Source organism: Poecile atricapillus, chromosome 22 (genome assembly GCF_030490865.1).
Source record: "Poecile atricapillus isolate bPoeAtr1 chromosome 22, bPoeAtr1.hap1, whole genome shotgun sequence".
NCBI lineage: Eukaryota > Metazoa > Chordata > Aves > Passeriformes > Paridae > Poecile > Poecile atricapillus.
Window position 1 is genome coordinate 1,253,593 of NC_081270.1, and position 17,627 is coordinate 1,271,219.

Here is a 17,627-nt window from a genome sequence, read left to right on the forward strand (position 1 = left end):
CAGTGTCGGAGGGGAATCATCCTCTGGCCTTCCATCCCACGGGGCTGTGCAGCACACAACGCTTCCCTCTCAACCTCTGCTGCTCCAGAGTACAGAAGGGCTCCACTGGCAGTGGGCTGAGGAGGTGTTAGCCCTGAATAACCATCAGGAAAATCACTGCCCTTCTGAGGAAGAAGTGCTGGATGAAGGGAATGGGCTGGGGCTCCATGCCTCAGCCTCCTCAGAATTTGGAAACTTGGAGCAAAGCCCATCCCCAGCTGCTGCCTGAACATCTCCCACCTACCAGATCCTGCTGCTGCAGAGAATTCACGAGCCCAGGTGTCCTCCTGCCATGTCTGTGTGCCCTCGTTTTCCAGGCCAAGCTCCCTGACCTGCAGCCGTTCCCTTCCCCGGACGGGGACACGGTGACACAGCACGAGGAGCTGGTGTGGATGCCAGGAGTCAACGACTGTGACCTGCTGATGTACCTCAGGGCAGCCAGGTGAGTCCAGCCCAGCTCTGGGGATGGCCAGGGCTGCAGCCCCACTTCATTCTGGTGGCTCCAGCTGCCACCTTGGGCTGGAGAGAGCTCAGGTTTGGGCCAGCACAGCCTCCCTGGTGTGGCTCTGGAGCCCAAAGCCAGCAGTGCCCTGTGGGATGGGTAACGAGGGAGGAGCTGCTCAGGGTGGAGAGGCTGGGACAGCGCAGGATCCCTGCAGGGAACCCCCCTGGCAGCTCCAGTTTGCATTTCAGCCCTTCCCTGGGGGTTCAGCAAACCCACTGGTGGGCTTCACAGTAATTCTGAGCCTCACTAAATTACATGTAGCTTGCAAGAATTCAGGGACTGGGGAATCTGCAGTTTCAGTCAGTTTTCTGACATAATAAAAGCAAGATGACAGCGCAGAGTTTGCTGTCTCTGCTGAGACTCCATTCTCCTGTCTGCAGGTTTCAGCTTCTGTAATCCTGATCAGGCCCTGCTCCTTTGGCAGTGCAGACTTTCAGCTGATGAAAGCAAATTAGATTGGATTTTAATGCTGGATTTATTCCTTGTGCTGGGGTGACTCAGCTTTGCAGTTTTGTGGTACCTTATTCAATCCATAGTGTCACAGGGCCCTAAAATTCACGATTTAATGCAGTGTGTGAGTAGTGCAGAGTGCACCCAGCACAGCTGAGGAGCTGACCCCTTTCCTTCCCCTGGCATTGCAGGAGCATGGCAGCCTTTGCAGGGATGTGTGACGGGGGATCCACGGAGGATGGATGTGTGGCTGCCTCCCGGGACGACACCACCCTCAACGCCCTCAACACGGTGAGTGCCCCCGAGGGGAGGAACCTTCCTGCCACTCCTGGGCCTCCCACAGCAGGGAGGGCATCAAATGTTTGGTGTGTGAGCCAGATTTTGGCTTTTTGGTGGTACCTTCCTCTCCAAGTACCGAGTGATTCTCAAAGCTCTGGGCTGCAGAGGTGCAGGGAGGAACTCGTGGGTGCTGCTCCACGGTGACCCCAGTGATGAGTGGCTTTGGGAGGCTGCTCAGGTCAGGGCCACCAGCTGGAACTGGGACTTGCTCAGCTGCCCCTGCCCTGGCTCTTGGGGTTTCCACTCAGCCCAGCTGCTCTGGGGTTTCAGCTGCAGTTGAAACACCTCCATTCTGCACAGGAAAGATGTTCCTTGTGTTCCTTTCCTCGGGATGGAGCCCCTGATGCTGCTCCCTCACCACTCTGCACTTGGCCCAGTTGTTCCCTGACATCCTTCTCAGAGACTCAAATTTCTGTTAAGGTCAATAATCATTAAAGAGCTTTTGGAATTGGAATTTCTTTCCCCTTATCTATAATAATAGCCTAATGCAGAAAATTCATTTAACTTCACTGCTTCTCTATCTGCTTTAATTACTCCCTTTAATTGCTTGGCAGCCCAAGGAATCTGCAGTTGCACTTGTGGAGTTCTTGCTTCTGAAATTAGATTAGTCCCAAAATATTTTGGTTTTGTTCTTCTGCTTCTTTTCTCTTTGCATTTCTGGTACATGTCTATTTTAGAAAATGCTTTCCTTGTCCACTTTGAATTTTTTCTAGAAAAGAGTTTCCTTATAAATAATAGTTCTGTCAGGGATATTTTAAGAAACTTTGACTTATTTCTGAGGCCCTGCTTTTTTGACTTTAAAGAGTTTGGATAGGTCACCTGTTGTCCTGACAAAATGGTACCTTTTTTATCTTTCAGTTCACCACCTATTCTAAAGAGATCAGATTTATCTGATAAATGATTTGTGAGCCTCTTAACCTGCACTAAGTTGTGTCTTTGTTTAGAAATTATCATATGCAACCCAGAAGATGAATGTAAAAGAAAATGGTGTGGTATGATTTCTTATTATGGAAATCCAATAAACTTCAGGGTAGCACTTCACATAAATCAGTCTTGACACCTCCTTTGCTGCTGTTTTATTTATGTAATAACAGGTGCTGTAAGCCCCCAGAATGATTTATTGTTAATTATGCCAGATAGAAATGAAGATCATGGAAGGCACAATGTAACATACAGACATCACATACATGTATTTATATCTCAGCTCACTGAAATGATTATTCACTCAACATTCCAGGTGAATTCCAGCTCCTGTTCCTTTGTTTGCTGTTGGGGTTTGCTGCCACATTTGTCACTGTAGCCCTTGGGAAGGAAATAAAGTTTTCATTTGGAGCTTGCTGCCCTCCTGATGGGTGTTGGTGTCAGACTGGGAGGGCTGGAGGAGGACACTGCAAGCCTTTCTCCATAATAATGGTGAAAAAATGACCCCAGAAAGCTCATCCTGCTCTGTGGGGAGAGGGTGCTGCCAGGTCTGATAATCATGGGAAGGATGGAACAAGGTGAATATTGAGCATTGCTGCTGGCAGTGCTGAGGAAGGAGAGCTGGGGGAAATTTTGGAGTAGTTCCTTCCCCTCCCTCCTTCCCTGCTCTTTGCCCTCCAGACTCTGATTTAGCATCAGATGTGGTTTAGATCCTTTCTGTGTCCATTCCAGTGCAAGGCCAGAAACTCATGACCTCTTTTATCCCTTTGACCTGTGCCTGCTGGTCAGAGGTTGTGCAGTGCTGTTCCCAGAGATCCCAGGCCAAGCAGGAATTAATTCACTGCTGTGTGCTCAGATTTGACAGAGCTGCAGAGGAAGAATTCATTCCCAGAGGTCAGCCTTGCCTGGTGTTCTGTGGAACAGCAAAGCCTGGAACAGACCCTGGGGCAGGCAGGCTGCAAGCTCAGTGTGGAACACGGAATCTCTGAGGTTTGCTTCATGTTTGTGCTGTGGAAATCAGAGCCAGCCACTCCTATTTATCCTCAGAAGGTGAAAAAATAGCACCACTTAGGCTCATGTAGTGCTACGTGGAGGAGGGCCCAAACAGTGATATGCTAATATTGTGTAAATCTCTCTTTACTAATAGTGTTGTTGTGCCTTCTCATGGCTCTGCTGCATGGGAACGTGTCATTATGAGTGACAAACATGACAGGCTAATCTCAGTGCAAGGAAATTCAGTTCTAACTAAGATGTCACCCAGACAAATTACTCCCTGTTTTAACTTGCCCTTAGACCAGATTTTCTTGTTCATTAACTGCAGACAAGGTTGAAAGCATAAAAAAAAATGATTTAAATATATGTTAGCATTTCTCCTTACGACTGGTTTTCCTTGTGGATGATGTTAATGAGCAGCTGCTCTCCTGGTTCACACGAGGCAGGGCCAGGCTCCCTGCCCAGGCCTGTCCCAGGCTGGAGCCACTCAGTGCAGGAGGCAATTCTGCAAGATCCATTCATCCTCATCCTCGCTCTTACAGGCAGGTAAAAAATGGCCAAACCTGATTGCTGGGATTGCTGTTAAAATTTTGGGGGAGTATGCAAAATAGTCATATTTTGGAAAGGTGTTTTTTAAGTGCTGTTGCACATCTTGCAGGTGGTTGGCAAGTTCTTGCCCTGGCTCTGTGTGGAGCACTGGATGTGCCTGCATTGCCCCCCAGCTGTTTGGCAGCTGCATTTTGGGCTGTTTGGCAGCTCCCTGGCAATGCCAGTGCAAAGTGGCTGCATCTCAAATACCAGGATTTTTATGCTTCATCATCAGCTCTTTAGATGCTTAAAATAAATTAGAACTAGGGGGAAGAGATGGAAGTTGGGGTGTTTTTTGGGTTTCTTTTTTGTGTTTGATTTTGTCTGATAGCCAAATTATACCTTAAAGGGTACTTGGGGCTCTGTCTTGCTGGGTTTTAGAAATATTTGATAAAAATTAAAAGAAGAATATTCCATTTTCATAGTAGGGCAAGATGTCCACAGCTACACAGAATATTCACAGCCCACTGAAATGTGTCAGCTCTGCTACTGAAAGAAGTGGCCTGAATTACATTTTGTATTCAATGAGGTGTTGGGTTGGAGTTAGCACACCCAAAGGTGGAGCTGCTCATGGCAGTAATCCCCATCCTGCTCCTCATTTTCCTTGTCTTTTCCCTTCTCCCTCATCTTGGGGTGTGATTTGTCCAGGACAGGTCATCATCCCATGGAAGAGCCAGCTCTGGAGCCTGGAGAGCTCTGCAGTTCCAGTGCTGGACATGCTGCAGCCCCATAAAAGTGGGCTTGGCTGAACAATCCCTTCTGCTTTAACCCAAGCCAGGCTGGGACTCTGATTTTGAAGCATTCAGTAAAACTCTCATGCGATAGCAGCAATTTTTCCTTGGAGAAAAAGGCTCTGGGATCTCAGTGTTCTTAATGGAGTGCAATTATTTAATGGTGAGCCCTGAATGCAGCCTCACTGAGCTGGGCTTTTCAAGGCAGAGCATAATGGCTGTAATTGCCAAAGGAAGCCTTGCTGGAGCAGGAGCTGCCAGATGCAATGGCACTCTGCTCTAAAAAGGTCACAGGAAAGGGACATTTAAATTAAGTTATAAATTACAATTGAAGAACAATATTTTGATGAGCAAGCCCAGAGATGTCAGAGCTGCAAGATGTAATTCATGGGTTCATTACAGACTGGAGGTGCCTGACAGCTGAGCCATGCCAAAGGAGAATTTATTTGCAGCATCACCCAGACAGAAATGGCAGCTCTGTTCAGAGGCTGCAGTAGGAACTGGAGCCTGGTGGGAATGTGCAGCCTTGATGGAAATCCCTTCCCTGGCTTTCTTTAATAGCAGTGTAAAGGAGGCTTTTGGGCACGTGCACGTCCAGAATTTTGCTGTAATCCTGCCCAGTGATGCACAAGTTGCTGTATTTCTGTTTTAAGGTATATTTGTGGTGGTTCCCTTTGTTGCAGTTGTTGACAGATCAAATCTCACGGCGGTGCCAAATTTGGATGCAGAGTTAATGCTAAAAATGGAGATTCTCTGGCTGGCTGGACAATGATCCAGTGTTTATAGAAATACCTGGAGAAGTTCAAGCAGAAGTTAATGAAAGCAGAGGCAGTCATCATTAGCTGTTATTTATACATTTGCATCTTGCCAATGGAGTGCTCAGGAATACTGAATGGCTCAAAGTAAAAAGCAGAGAAGGAGCCAGACCGGAGCACGTCAATTTAACTCCAGCACTTAGAGGACATATTTTTCCTTTCTGCTGCATTATTCTACTTCTGGCATTTATAAAACGTCTTTTCCCACTTGTACCTGCTAAAATTAACATTTTTCAGGAGACTCTAAGCCTGTATCACATTTTCACAGGGGTCTTCTCTGTTCCATGGCTCTTCTGTCAGGTCTGTGCTGGCGGCCTTTGGGATTGTTATTAATGTAATTACTTGCTCAGAAGTTAATGCCCATGTTATCTGCTGCTGGTCTGGGACAGCCTTGCTGGCCTGTAAACTTTTCTTTTTCTGGAGTAGCTGCCTGTCAGACCAGGCTGTTCTTTCTGGGCTTGTCTGGTTTATTTTTCTTGCAGGTTGAGCTGCTTGGGCAGCGGGGCTGCCAGGGGAAAACACGTGTTGTCCTTGAGGCAAAATAAAGATGCCCTCCAAGTTACAAAGAGGCTTTGGCATCCCTCGTGCTTTGGGAGGGAGCAGAGAGGGGAGGGAAACAGGAGCACCATTCTCCTCAGCTCTGTCACATCTCCTGAGTGAAAAATCTTCTAGGTAGTGGCATGCACAGAAAAGAGGCATTTGCCAGGTGAGCTGGCAAAACAAACAGTGTTTTTTCCTTTGAGATGGATTTGTTCCCAGTGCTGGAGTGCAAACAGGGAGGAAAATTAATGTGTACCCAGCAGAAAAGGCAACATCTTATTTTTGTGCCTGTAAGTAGGCACTGCATACCACAGGAGCCTTGGAAATACTTTTTTTTAAGCAGATTTTTTTTTTTTTCAGGCAGTTTTGGCGCTTGAGCAGAGCCAGTGAGGGCTGGCAGTGCAGGCTGAGCTCTGAGCAGAGCCCAGCTCAGCTCCCTGTGCCCCTTCAGCCCAGCTTTGCACCCATCCCCTGCTGTCCCCAGCGAGCTGCAGGGCTGGGAGCAGGGGCTGAGCCCAGGCAGTGACAGTCAGGGCTGCTGCTGGTCCTGCTGGTCCTGCTGGCCCTGCTGCTGGCCCTGCTGGCCCTGCTGTGCTGGCCCTGCTGTTCTGGCACCTCCCAGAGCTGGGGCTGGAAGGGGGCACCAGGAGGAAATGAGCTTTTGGAAGTTGGAGCATTGTTGTCTTTTATTCCTGCATCAGTGCAAGGAATAAATTCCTGCACCCAGAGCCTGGGACCTCCCTCAAGGTGCCAAACAAAAGCTCAAAATTAACAGAAAACCACTGTGGCTTTAGTTTTCTTTCTTGTCCACCTTCTGTTATTCAAGCACTCGTTCCATTGCAGAAACCCTGTTTGTATTGTTGTTTCAATTGTTGGTGAGGATAAAGAAGTTCTGTCTGCCAGTTAAGGATCATTTTTGTTTGTTCCAAAAACACACTGCAGGTAACAGCAGAGGGCTGTGCCCAGGAGTGACCTTTTATTTTTAGAAGTATTTTTTTTTCCTTTAAAACTCCCCTAAGTATTCAAAACTAATGAATGCCCCAGTAACTTGGTGGAGGGGAAGAGCACCTTCAGCAGTTCAGATCTGTTCCTGCTGACAACAGGAGGTTTGAGCCAATTTGTGTGAAGTATAACCCATCACATACTAATTTTTATTTTATCATGGCTGACATCACATTGAGCCCTGTGAGTAGGAGGGAGCAGTGTGACTTTGGCTTAAACATTACCTGGGACAGGTTAAGGAAGGAAAGGGGATCCCTGCTTGGTTTAACGCTGCTGCTTCTACTGATAAAACCTCAGTTACCCTTCAGGTTGTTTAAATTTCACTCCATACATCAACAGTAAAAATAATTAGGCAGAGAACATCTCATGTGGCTCCCTGTAGTGGTTTTGTTTTTTCTCCAATATCAGATCACTGCTAATTCCTTTGAATGATCTATTTGTCTTCTTTATTTTTCAGCTACATGAAAGTAACTACGATGCTGGAAAAGCCCTGCAGCGCTTGGTGAAGAAACCTGTGCCAAAGCTGATTGAGAAGTGTTGGACTGAAGATGAAGTGGTAGGAAATGATTTATCTCCTCAGCCTTTATGGTTCACGTTGCTGCTCTTGCTTTTTTTATGTTGGTTTTTTTTTCCTAAAGAGGCTATCTTTATGAGCAAGAAGAGGGCGGGTGTGTAAATAAAAATACACATGCCTGGGTATATAAATGAAAATACATGGGTATATAAATGAAAAAACCTGATCCAGTGTGTGACAGAATTGCTCATGGAAAAGTGACAGTAAAAAGTTTGTTTGGTTTTTTTTTTGTTGTTGTTGTTTGGGTTTTTTTTGCCTTGAGTGGGTCAATTTTTAAGCTGGTTAATTGCTGAAGTGTTTAAAGAAGTAAACAAAAATAAAAGTGTGATCTTGTTAAGCTACTGATAGAGCTGGCATTGTGTTAGAAACCAGAACTGATTAATGGAGGAAACGTTCATGTTCTCATAGTGGTTTTAATTATTCAAGCAAGGGCTGGAGAGATTTTTTAAGCTGTAGGTTCTCTGCAGGGCTCTCAGGGCATCCTTGCAGTGCATGACTCTGCTCTCCCCTGGTTTAAAGCTTCCTGCAGGAGCTGGAGAGGGCTGGGCCAGCCCTGAGCCCCCGTTTGGGGCTGGTTCCAGGCTCAGTGAGGAGCCTTTGTGGGGCTGGGCTGGCAGAGCCTGGGACTCGCTGGGCAGCTCTGCCCTCACCGTGTCCCAGAAGGGACAAGTGTGCAGGGACTGTGGGCTGAGATTGCTCCAGCCTGTGCTCTCTGCACACATCCAGGGGAAAATTCGAAATATTGAGAGGTGCTGGCACCTCTCTTTTTCTCCCTGTGTAGCTTTTTTCCCCCCTCTCCTCATTTTTTTCCATCAGCTGCTTGAGCTGTGAGTGCTGGAGCTGCTGCACTCGGGGGTTTTGATGATCCACCCATGTTAAATGAGAGAGAATTGAGCCTTACCCATGGAAAAAACAAAGTTTATTGAAAAGTGAAGCATTACTGCAGAAGTACAGCCTGTGAGCACAGAGTAATGATCACTGACTCTATAAATCATTGTCAGCCCCAGCTCATTTTATCATATTTGTTCTTGTTCTGTTCCATCCAAGTTTCCAGAAACATTTGGCAGCCCTCCAGCCTGGGCAGAGCCAAAGATCAAACTGTGCTCTTATTTATAGACAGCAGAGCTCCACCTGCACAGCCTCAGAGCCTCTTGGTCCCTGCAGCTCCAGACAGCTCCAGCCTGGAGCAGCTGTGCTGCATTTTGGAGCTTTCTGGAGCTTTGCAGGGGAAATTTCCTTATTGCAGGCCCTGGGAAACTGAGGAGAACTCTGATCCACAGGGTGCTGAAGCTGCAGAGCGATTCTACAGTGAAGTGTTGGTCAGAAAACACTCAGGTGTCAAAGCCTCAGTTGGGCCAAACCAATGAAATTGTGGTGACAGCATTAACTCTGTGTGTCCCCTGCAGCTCAGGGTGCCAAGGGATGGAGCCTCCAGGGAGGGGGTGGCTGATAATCCCAGAGAGAGTTCTGAGGGAAATGGAGACCCAGGCCCAACCCCTGCCCTTATTTGGCCTAAACTTGGAATTAATCTCTTCTTGCAGCCCAGCAAATGGGGCTTACTTAAATTTCAATACTTAAATTTAAGTTATGCAATTGAGTAAATAAGCAGATCCCAGATATGATACAGCATGATTAACCTGAATAATAATAATAATAATAATAATAATAATAATAATAATAATAATAATAGTAATGATGACAATAACATGTTTAAAACTTTTATTTTGGTGGACTCTCAGCTGCCCAAAGACCAAGCCTTGTTTTCCATTAGAACAGCTCTGCTATTCAAACTGTGAGGTAGGAGCTGCTTGGCAGTGTCAGACCCGATTAAAACTAAGGATGGGAGCTGTGTTATTTTCCCTGCTGCTGATGTGGTTGCAGATGTTTAGATGGAATTAAGGAGAGGATAAAATTGGGCACTGATTGAGTTACACAAGGGCTGTGTAAATATGAAGGCTGAGGTTTGTTGTCTCCCCGGTGTCTCTGAGGCTGTGGCTGTTTTTAAAGCGTTTTTGTCCCGGTGTGTGGCTCCATCAGCACAGGGGGAGAGCCAGTGAGGTTCCTCCTCTGCCTGGGAGGGTGGCCAGAGCACCTCCTGCCCTGCTGTGTGCCCGAGCAGCTGCTGGTGAGGCTCCTTCCCCCATTTCTGCAGAGATGCCATGGGCAGGGTTTGGTTCTCTTGTCACACTCAGCACTTCAGTTCTGGGGACAAACTGCAGCAAGTGTCACATTTAATGCTTGGTTCTGAGCGCTCCCCAAGCTCCAGCAGCATCAGCTGCTGCTGAGGGGCTGCAGCTTCCATAGAAAGTGGGATGGAGGAGGGATTATTTGGGGAGAAGCCAGGAGCAAAGTTGTCATGGTTTGATACAACTCGTGCCTCCTACAGGTTTAAATCTCCACTCAAACCAGCCCAGGATGTCAGAGCAGTGAGTTCTGCTTGGAACCTTATGCTCACCCCAGAAAATGCCCCTTTAAGTCTCTGCCAGGTGTGGGATTTTGGATGCAGGCAGTCAGAAATCCCCCCAGGGGCGGAATGGAGCTGCTCTGTTCTCCTTGGCCTGGCAATCCCTGGGATCTGCTGTGGGAGTGGAGTTTGGAGCCAGGAGATGAGTCTGACAGTGCCTCTGTGCTTGCCCTGGTGGTGGAGCTGGGTCCTTCCCACAGATCCCAAATCTGGAGCCAGGATCATGAACTTCAGCTGGGGTAGAAGTGACCATCCCATCCCTGCTGTGGTTCCAGTGGGGACATCTCCCAGGACAAACTGTGCTTATAAAATATCCACATTTTGTCTTGGGACAAAATCTCTGCAAAATGGCTTTTGTACCTCAGTGAAGTTCAGCACAATTCTGACCCTGCCCTTGCTCCAGGTCCAAAAATGAGCTCCCACTTTGGCTCAATAACCTTTCAAAGAGCTGTAATTTATGCAGGGTACAAGGCTCATCTCTAGTTTTGGTAACCTTATGGAAAGCTTTTCTGTTCTGGAGTGCTTCAAGAAATGTGGAAGGAGAGGTGCTGGTTCTGACTGCTCCTCACCCAACAGCTCCAATTCCACCTCACATTTTTATATCTTCATTCAAAATGTGCTTTTTTCTCTCTCTTCATCAAAAGTTCTGACAAAATCAATAGGGCTTACAGGAGAGAGAAATCCGAATCAGAGCTAAAGGAACCTCCAGTTTATTAGGTTTTTAATTAAACATGATGAACACATTTTAAATACCACAAAGGCCTGGGGCTGAGCTGCATCTAATCGAAACAGATTAAGTCACCCGTCCACACTTGGGTAGTTATTAATTCTGTTTATTTATGCATGCTTGCTACAGGCAGAGTCTGCTGCTGCTCTGCTGCAGTTTATTGCACAGGGATGCTCTCCTGCATGGAGCTGTGCTCCTCATTAGCATTCAGATGTTGATTATGAAGAACTGGGGAGGCTTAATTGAAGCACCTTTGGAACTCGGGGCTGTGCCTTCCCCAGTGAGGGGAGATCTGGGTGAAGCAGTGCTTGAACATTCTTTATTGGGCACTTCCTCCCTTTTCCTCCACACTCCGTTCCATCCACGTTCAGTTCTCTAAAGGAAGTTTCCAAGTGTTCCTTAGGAAGGTTCTTTCCCTGTGTGCATCCCTGTGCAGAGCTGTCAGTGCCACCCGTGACACTCCTCAGAACTGCCTTTTATCCTGAAATATTCTGCCTTTTAAATATTTTACATGGCTCTTGATGTCGAGTAGTTGAGGTAAACAACCTCCATTCAAACAGCCTCAATTTATGAGCAGGGGTAGTTAATCCTGGCTGGAGCTAAATCTTAATTGGCCATGTACATTGATTTACAAGTTCATAAATTTTAAAATATCCACACCTGGCTTCAGCTTAAACTCGTTTATCATAAAATACAAGTGGAAATCCTTCTGCCAGAAAGGACAAGAGACAGCAAACTACTTTCCTAATGTGTTTGCAAGTGTTTGTAATCCAGCGTGGCAGGTCAAGGAATTACTTGTGCAGAACCCACAGACTTATTTGCTTGGCTTCTTTGCCTGGAATCATCCTCAAATGTCTCATCCACCCTTTTTGGAGTGTGTGCTCATGAAAATGTTGTTCTCATGTTCTCCTTTGCAAGCAGGGCTCTTCAGATATGCTGGGAGACAGAGCTGCTTAGTGGGGCAAAAATACCATGAATTTTATTTACTGTTTATGTGGCAGCTATAGAAAATGGAATTCAGAGCCAGACTGAAACAGAGCCTGGAATGGTCAAGTGGAAAAAAATCATAAAGGGGTATTGGAAAAGCTGAGCAGCATTGCAGGGCTGACTCCTGGAGTGGGCTTGGAAGGTTTAGACACCAGTTACTGCTCAGTTTCATTGTTTTACCCACAAAAAATGAACCTTACAGCTTCCCAGGGGAGCGACAGTCCCACTAAATGAGCATTTTCTGGAATTTAGTGATCCAGCCACGTTTGCAAGTGTGATTATCAGTGACAATTGAAACTTAGCTGAGCACTGAGATAAAAAAGCCACCAAACTCAGATTGTCATGGCCTTGTAGGACCTGTCTTTTAGGAATAAATAAGATTTTAGTTTAAGCACGTTTTGTCTGTGTCTTATTCTAAGAACTCAGAGTGGAAAAGAACCATCAGCCCTCACAGTCAAAAGTGACCAGTGAAGGATGAAATTATTCTGCTTGGGGGAAAAAGTTGTTATTTAAAGGTTGCATAAAATTATAGTTACTGAGTAGCTGGCAGGTTTTCAGAATGCTGAGGTGCAGTACAGCTGGAAAATACAAGGTGTATTACAGCTCAAAAAGGGGAATTTGATTTAAACACAGGTTCCTAGATGAAAGATAACAATCTTTTGTTTGTGATTAACTTGCATCAGTCTTTGATGCAAGCCCTTGTTGAAAGGGATCAATACTGCACATACAGCACCGAGTTTATTGTCAAGTCCTTTTGGAAATAAGGCAGTGAATTAAAAATCAATTATACGTGCAGAAAAGTTTGTGTAGGGCAATCAATTCTGTCCTTTTAGTTTGCCAAAAGATTCCATTGTTTAACCAGCTGTGAAAAGGAATGAATTTTAAAAGCCTCCAGCAAATGAGGGAGCCCAAAGGGGCGGGGGGAGAGATTAAAAAAAAATTATTTCAGCATTTCATGTTCAGCAAAGGCTCTTCAGGGATAAATCTATAAATCCTGTCAGTGACCTTGGCTTCAGAATGGGTGATTTCAGTGCTTTCCCTGATGTTGATCTTTGCCCAGCTGCCAGAGAAGTTGTTGTTTCCTTAACAGAATCATTTTGGGGTTTGTTGAACTGCCCTGTGCTTCTTGATCCGCCGTCTCTCTGCCTTCACGTGGAGTATTTTTATCCATTAAACACTTCCCATGCTGCTGATCCCCAAAAATGCCAGCACAGCCCCTTGCCATGCTGCTGATCCCCAAAAATGCCAGCACAGCCCCTTGCCATGCTGCTGATCCCCAAAAATGCCAGCACAGCCCCTTGCCATGCTGCTGATCCCCAAAAATGCCAGCACAGCCCCTTGCCATGCTGCTGGTCCCCAAAAATGCCAGCACAGCCCCTTGCCATGCTGCTGGTCCCCAAAAATGCCAGCACAGCCCCTTGCCATGCTGCTGATCCCCAAAAATGCCAGCACAGCCCCTTGCCATGCTGCTGGTCCCCAAAAATGCCAGCACAGCCCCTTGCCATGCTGCTGATCCCCAAAAATGCCAGCACAGCCCCTTGCCATGCTGCTGGTCCCCAAAAATGCCAGCACAGCCCCTTGCCCCCGTGGCTCAGGAGCTGTTTCTGTGTGGGACACACAGAAGCTCCAAGCTCCAGCACAAAGCAAAGCACGCGCAGGTGCCTTGGGGAGCTGCTGGTTTGTTTCCAGAGCAGGGTCTGCCCTCCACGCAGCCCCTGAGCTCCTGTTGCCAAGGGGAAGGGATCTGCTGCTCGGAGGATTAATAAACACGGCCGAGGTTGATTGTCAGAACCGCGTTTTTCATCTCATTTTCAAGGGCATCTTAGAGCGGAGCTCCCTTGCGCTCCTGGCGCTCTCCATCATCGCCGTGCGAGCGTTTCCAAACGGGAACGATGCTGGGGGATGTGGGGGGCTGTGTGTGTCCTCCCAGGTGATTGATAAACACAGAGGGCCCCAGGAGCTGCTGTTGCTCAGCACAGGGACAGCTGGGTGTCCGTGGGTCTGTCCCACCCCTCGTGGGCAGGGCAGGAGCTGAGCAGCTGGAGCAGAGCCCGTGCTGGGCACAGAACAGCCCCAGGTTCCTGCTGGACCCTCTGCTGATGTCTGCAGGGACACAGCTCCTGCCTGCACCACCCTGACCTTTTATCCAGATTTTATCTGCTCAGGGATCCGGAATCTGGGTTAAATATATCCTCCTGCTGTATCCTGTTCTGCTCCAAAAGGAAACTGAGTCATGACACTCTAAAGAGCAGCTGGGGAGTGCAGGGATCATCACAATCGGGGATTTTCTGAGCTTAATGCTTTTGGTATAGCAAGAGAACCGAGGGAGGGATTGTAACTCACCTCTGGTGCTTGTGGTGAAAGTGCAATTGAAACTCAGTAATAAATAATGAAGTGCTTTGATATTTCCTGGTTTTAGTGTACGGCAGAAATCTGCAGCTTCTTTCCACGTGATTCAGGTTTAGTCCAAGTTGCTATAGGTAAAAGTGTCTCCTTTTCAATTGCTTATGTTGGAATTACACTTTATGAAACTCACAGAGCCTGGGAATGGATTACTTGACATGGCAAATGTCTGTTTTCTTTTGGAGGAGTTGTTTGCTGTCTAAATGGCAATTTGCTGTTCCTAACAAGATTGCTTTACAAACACAAAAACCCCAATCCCTAAACCAAAGTGAGTGCAGACAGTTGACAGCATTGTCTGCAATTTGACAGGATGATATTTGATTTTTGATTTTTTTTTCCCTGGTAGTTTGGGTCTCTGTCTGAGTCTTGACTTTGATTCTTTGTTTGAACACTGACAGCCCCAAACCCCCAAACTTCCTGAATGTCACTGAATTCTCTGTGTTCTGCCCAACAGCTTAGCTGGGAATTATTTAGTCTGGCCCAGTGGCCATTGCAGCAGCAAATGACAAAATGCTCTTCAAATGGGTGTAGTGACATAATTCCTATTGAAGAAATGTTGATTACTGTCACAATGTGGATGCTCTGTGTGCTTTAGTGCTCAGGGCTTATCTTTCTCGCACAACATAAGCAGTATGAATGCCAAAATACACCTCATTTGCAAGTGCTGTTTGCATGATAAATTTTATTTCTCTAATCTCCCCTATCAACAGAACCAATTTTTTTTTTAATCTTTCCGATGACATAAAAATGCATTTTAATGAAGCAAATTATCAAGCTTTGTCTCTTCTGTGTACGAGCGGGGCGGCCACATTCAATTAGGCTGAAAAATGATCATTTGTTCTATTACAGGCTGTAACAGAGCGAGTGCAAAACCATGATCCATCACCAGTTGCTCAGCTTTATGTTACTTAAATCACTTGCCATCCTGTCAGGGGCTCAGAATCCTCCACGGGAGCCATTATTTAATTTAAGTTTGTAAAGGTGTCACTTGTTTGATAATAGGCTGCTTCTGCAGTAGATGAATAGGGACTAAATATTCATCATTTTCTGCATCCATCCCATATCCCTAATGAGTTACAAGCATAGCAGTGCCAGTAGAGCTAATGATGATGGTGCCACGGAAGGAATTTGACAGCAGTGAGGGCTGGATCCAGGGGGAAACTCCACACCTTGCAGTGGGAAAAGGGGGGTGGGCACAGTCTGAGGCACAGGGGGGATTGCTGGGCTGTTGTGGGCAGGGATGAGGGTTGGGTCCTCATCCTGGGGGTCCCTTCCAGCTCGGGATGTTCCAGGAGTCTGTGAATTCTGCTGGAGCTGGAGGGGCTTCGTTTGTGAGCCAGGCAGAGCCAACCTGAGGGGTTTTGTATGAGCTCAGGGAAACTCAGATCTGGGTGTGGAAATGCCCCCCTGGAAGGAAGCTGGGACATGGAGGAGCTTCACCTGAACCCAGAGCAGCTCCTGGAGTGCCGAGTGTGCTGTGCCCAGCTCCTCTCAGCTCTCTGCTCTGTGTGTTGATCTCTGCCCAGGAGGCTGCAGTTTAAATCTGCTGCTCCCTGCCCAGTGGTGTTTTTGTACTTCGTGCCTCGTGGTTGGGACTGTTTTGTGGTGAAGGCTTTGTGGTTGTGCTTCAGCTTTTATGGCCTCTTGATACCTCCCCTGCTCCCCCTGTGCTCGTTGCACCGTGGGTTTCCCCATCCTTTTGTTCTTCCCTGCTCCCCGAGCCTCTGCCTGCATCCTCAGATTTATTTCTATGGCTTTTAGGCTGCGTGGGGAGATTGATCAGCCCGGCCGTATGCATTTAGAGGAGCTGATAAATGACACGGCAGCACATTCCCCTCCACTGCTCTGGAATAACTTCAGTGCTCAAATCAAACATCCCATTTGCCACAAATTGGGGAAGGCAAAGAGGGCACCTCTGCTTTATTAGGGTGCATATTTCATTTATCTGTTATGGGAGGTATTGTCCAGTTCTACGTGTCTGGGGAGGCAATTCCACAGTCTCAGCACCACCTTCCCCTGCCCCCTCCCCTGATATTCGCCTTCAAGGTTTCCTTTCCAGCGTTCACCTTTGTTACAGCTGCGTTTCTGGTACTCCATTTCCAAATCTTTAATCATTTCCTCTCTTATTTGTGGTTCCTTTCTCACAGCTGGCCCCGTTCTCCCCCTCACTGAGGATGTGTCCCTCAGCCTGGAATTTGATTTTGTCATCACCTGTATTTCTTCCAGCCAGATTTGCGTGCTCAGGTGTCTCTTCGCTCCACTGCAGCCAGTGGCAGACTTGCTCAGAGGAATTTAGGGAGTTTCCAGAGGTTGCCTGGTGTCATTTTGGCAAGGGTCAAAAACTGGAATTTGTATTGGAGTGCCTGAATTCCAGGCTGGGCATGGCTGCAGTCACAGCCTCTCTGTTAATGATTTACCTGGGAAGGCACCTACAGAAATACCTGCCTCTCCAGAGGCATCATTTCCATTTTGGATTAGTTCATTGCTTCAAGGTCTGGGGGCTCTTGAAGTGCTTTTATTTGTTTCCTTCTGCCATTTGCATAAACATCCCTGTTTGAGGCAGAAACTGTCTCCAGAAAAATTGACAATAATGGTTGAAATCCCAAGGGAACAACATTTCTGTAGTAGGGAACTTCCACTGGAAATGCTGTGTTTGAGCCTTGAAGGATCACACAAGGTATTTCAGGTAGTCCTTGAAAAGGAACGTGTCCAGTTCTTTCTTTTACTCACTCTCTGGTTTTGATGTACAAGAAGGCTTTTTGTATATTAGCATTTTAACAGCAGTTTAAAATAACAACCAGAAATGAATTTCTTTGTGTACAGAAAAGGCAATCTGAAGTATAATCAAAAGCTTTCTGTTGTCTCTTGTCAGCAGTACATTGTTTTGCTTTTCTGGGTCACAAATGTGCCAGACCTTTCTTCTGTTTAACTCTTAAAAGGCACCTTTAAAAAATCATTTATCTAAAAAACCACACTCAAATCATTTTAGCTTTGTTTGCAACACTGAGAAACTGTTGATGGCAGGAGACAGAGCATGGGGGATAAACAGAAAGCTGGTTTTTGTCAGCCAGGGCAGGCCCAGGACCTGTTGCTCCCTGTGGAGGATGCTCCTGCCCTCGGTGCCCCTGGTTTGGAGGGGAATGCCTCCTGTTCCCACTCTGAGCAGAGGAGAGGGAATTGCAAACTGAGCAGCCTTCCAGAGGGGTTCATCTCTGCCTGCCTCTCCACCCCCTGCTGAAATGGGGGACCATTAGTGACCTTACCAGGCTGATCATGCCTGGAATAATCCAGGAATGGCTTTTCCAGAGTCGAGGCTGTTTATCCAACACCCCTGCCAGAGCTGCAGGAAAGGAAAGTCAGGTTTCCTTTGCTGCTGCTGCTTTAATGCCCAGGCAGGGCTCGCTCCGAGCATCGGCTGCGCTGCGGGGCTGGCTCGGCCGGGCTCCTGACTCATCTCATAGGGGATCACATTTCTGCTGCCACGCTCTGGGATCAACTGGGGGATCACTGGGATCACTGGGGGATCACTGGGAGATCACTGGGGTCACT

The 17,627-nt window shown here is 47.1% G+C and overlaps 1 protein-coding gene across 6 annotated transcripts in view; it reads left to right on the forward strand.

Moving 5' to 3' along the window:
• Positions 1-17,627, forward strand: part of RERE (arginine-glutamic acid dipeptide repeats) — a 183,329-nt gene that overhangs the window by 117,263 nt on the left and 48,439 nt on the right. For all 6 annotated transcript variants that reach the window (XM_058854960.1, XM_058854959.1, XM_058854958.1 and 3 more), the window contains 3 exons: positions 357-481; positions 1,186-1,285; positions 7,381-7,479. In XM_058854960.1, the coding sequence (XP_058710943.1) occupies positions 357-481; positions 1,186-1,285; positions 7,381-7,479 (324 nt within the window). The remainder of the gene's footprint in view (positions 1-356; positions 482-1,185; positions 1,286-7,380; positions 7,480-17,627) is intronic.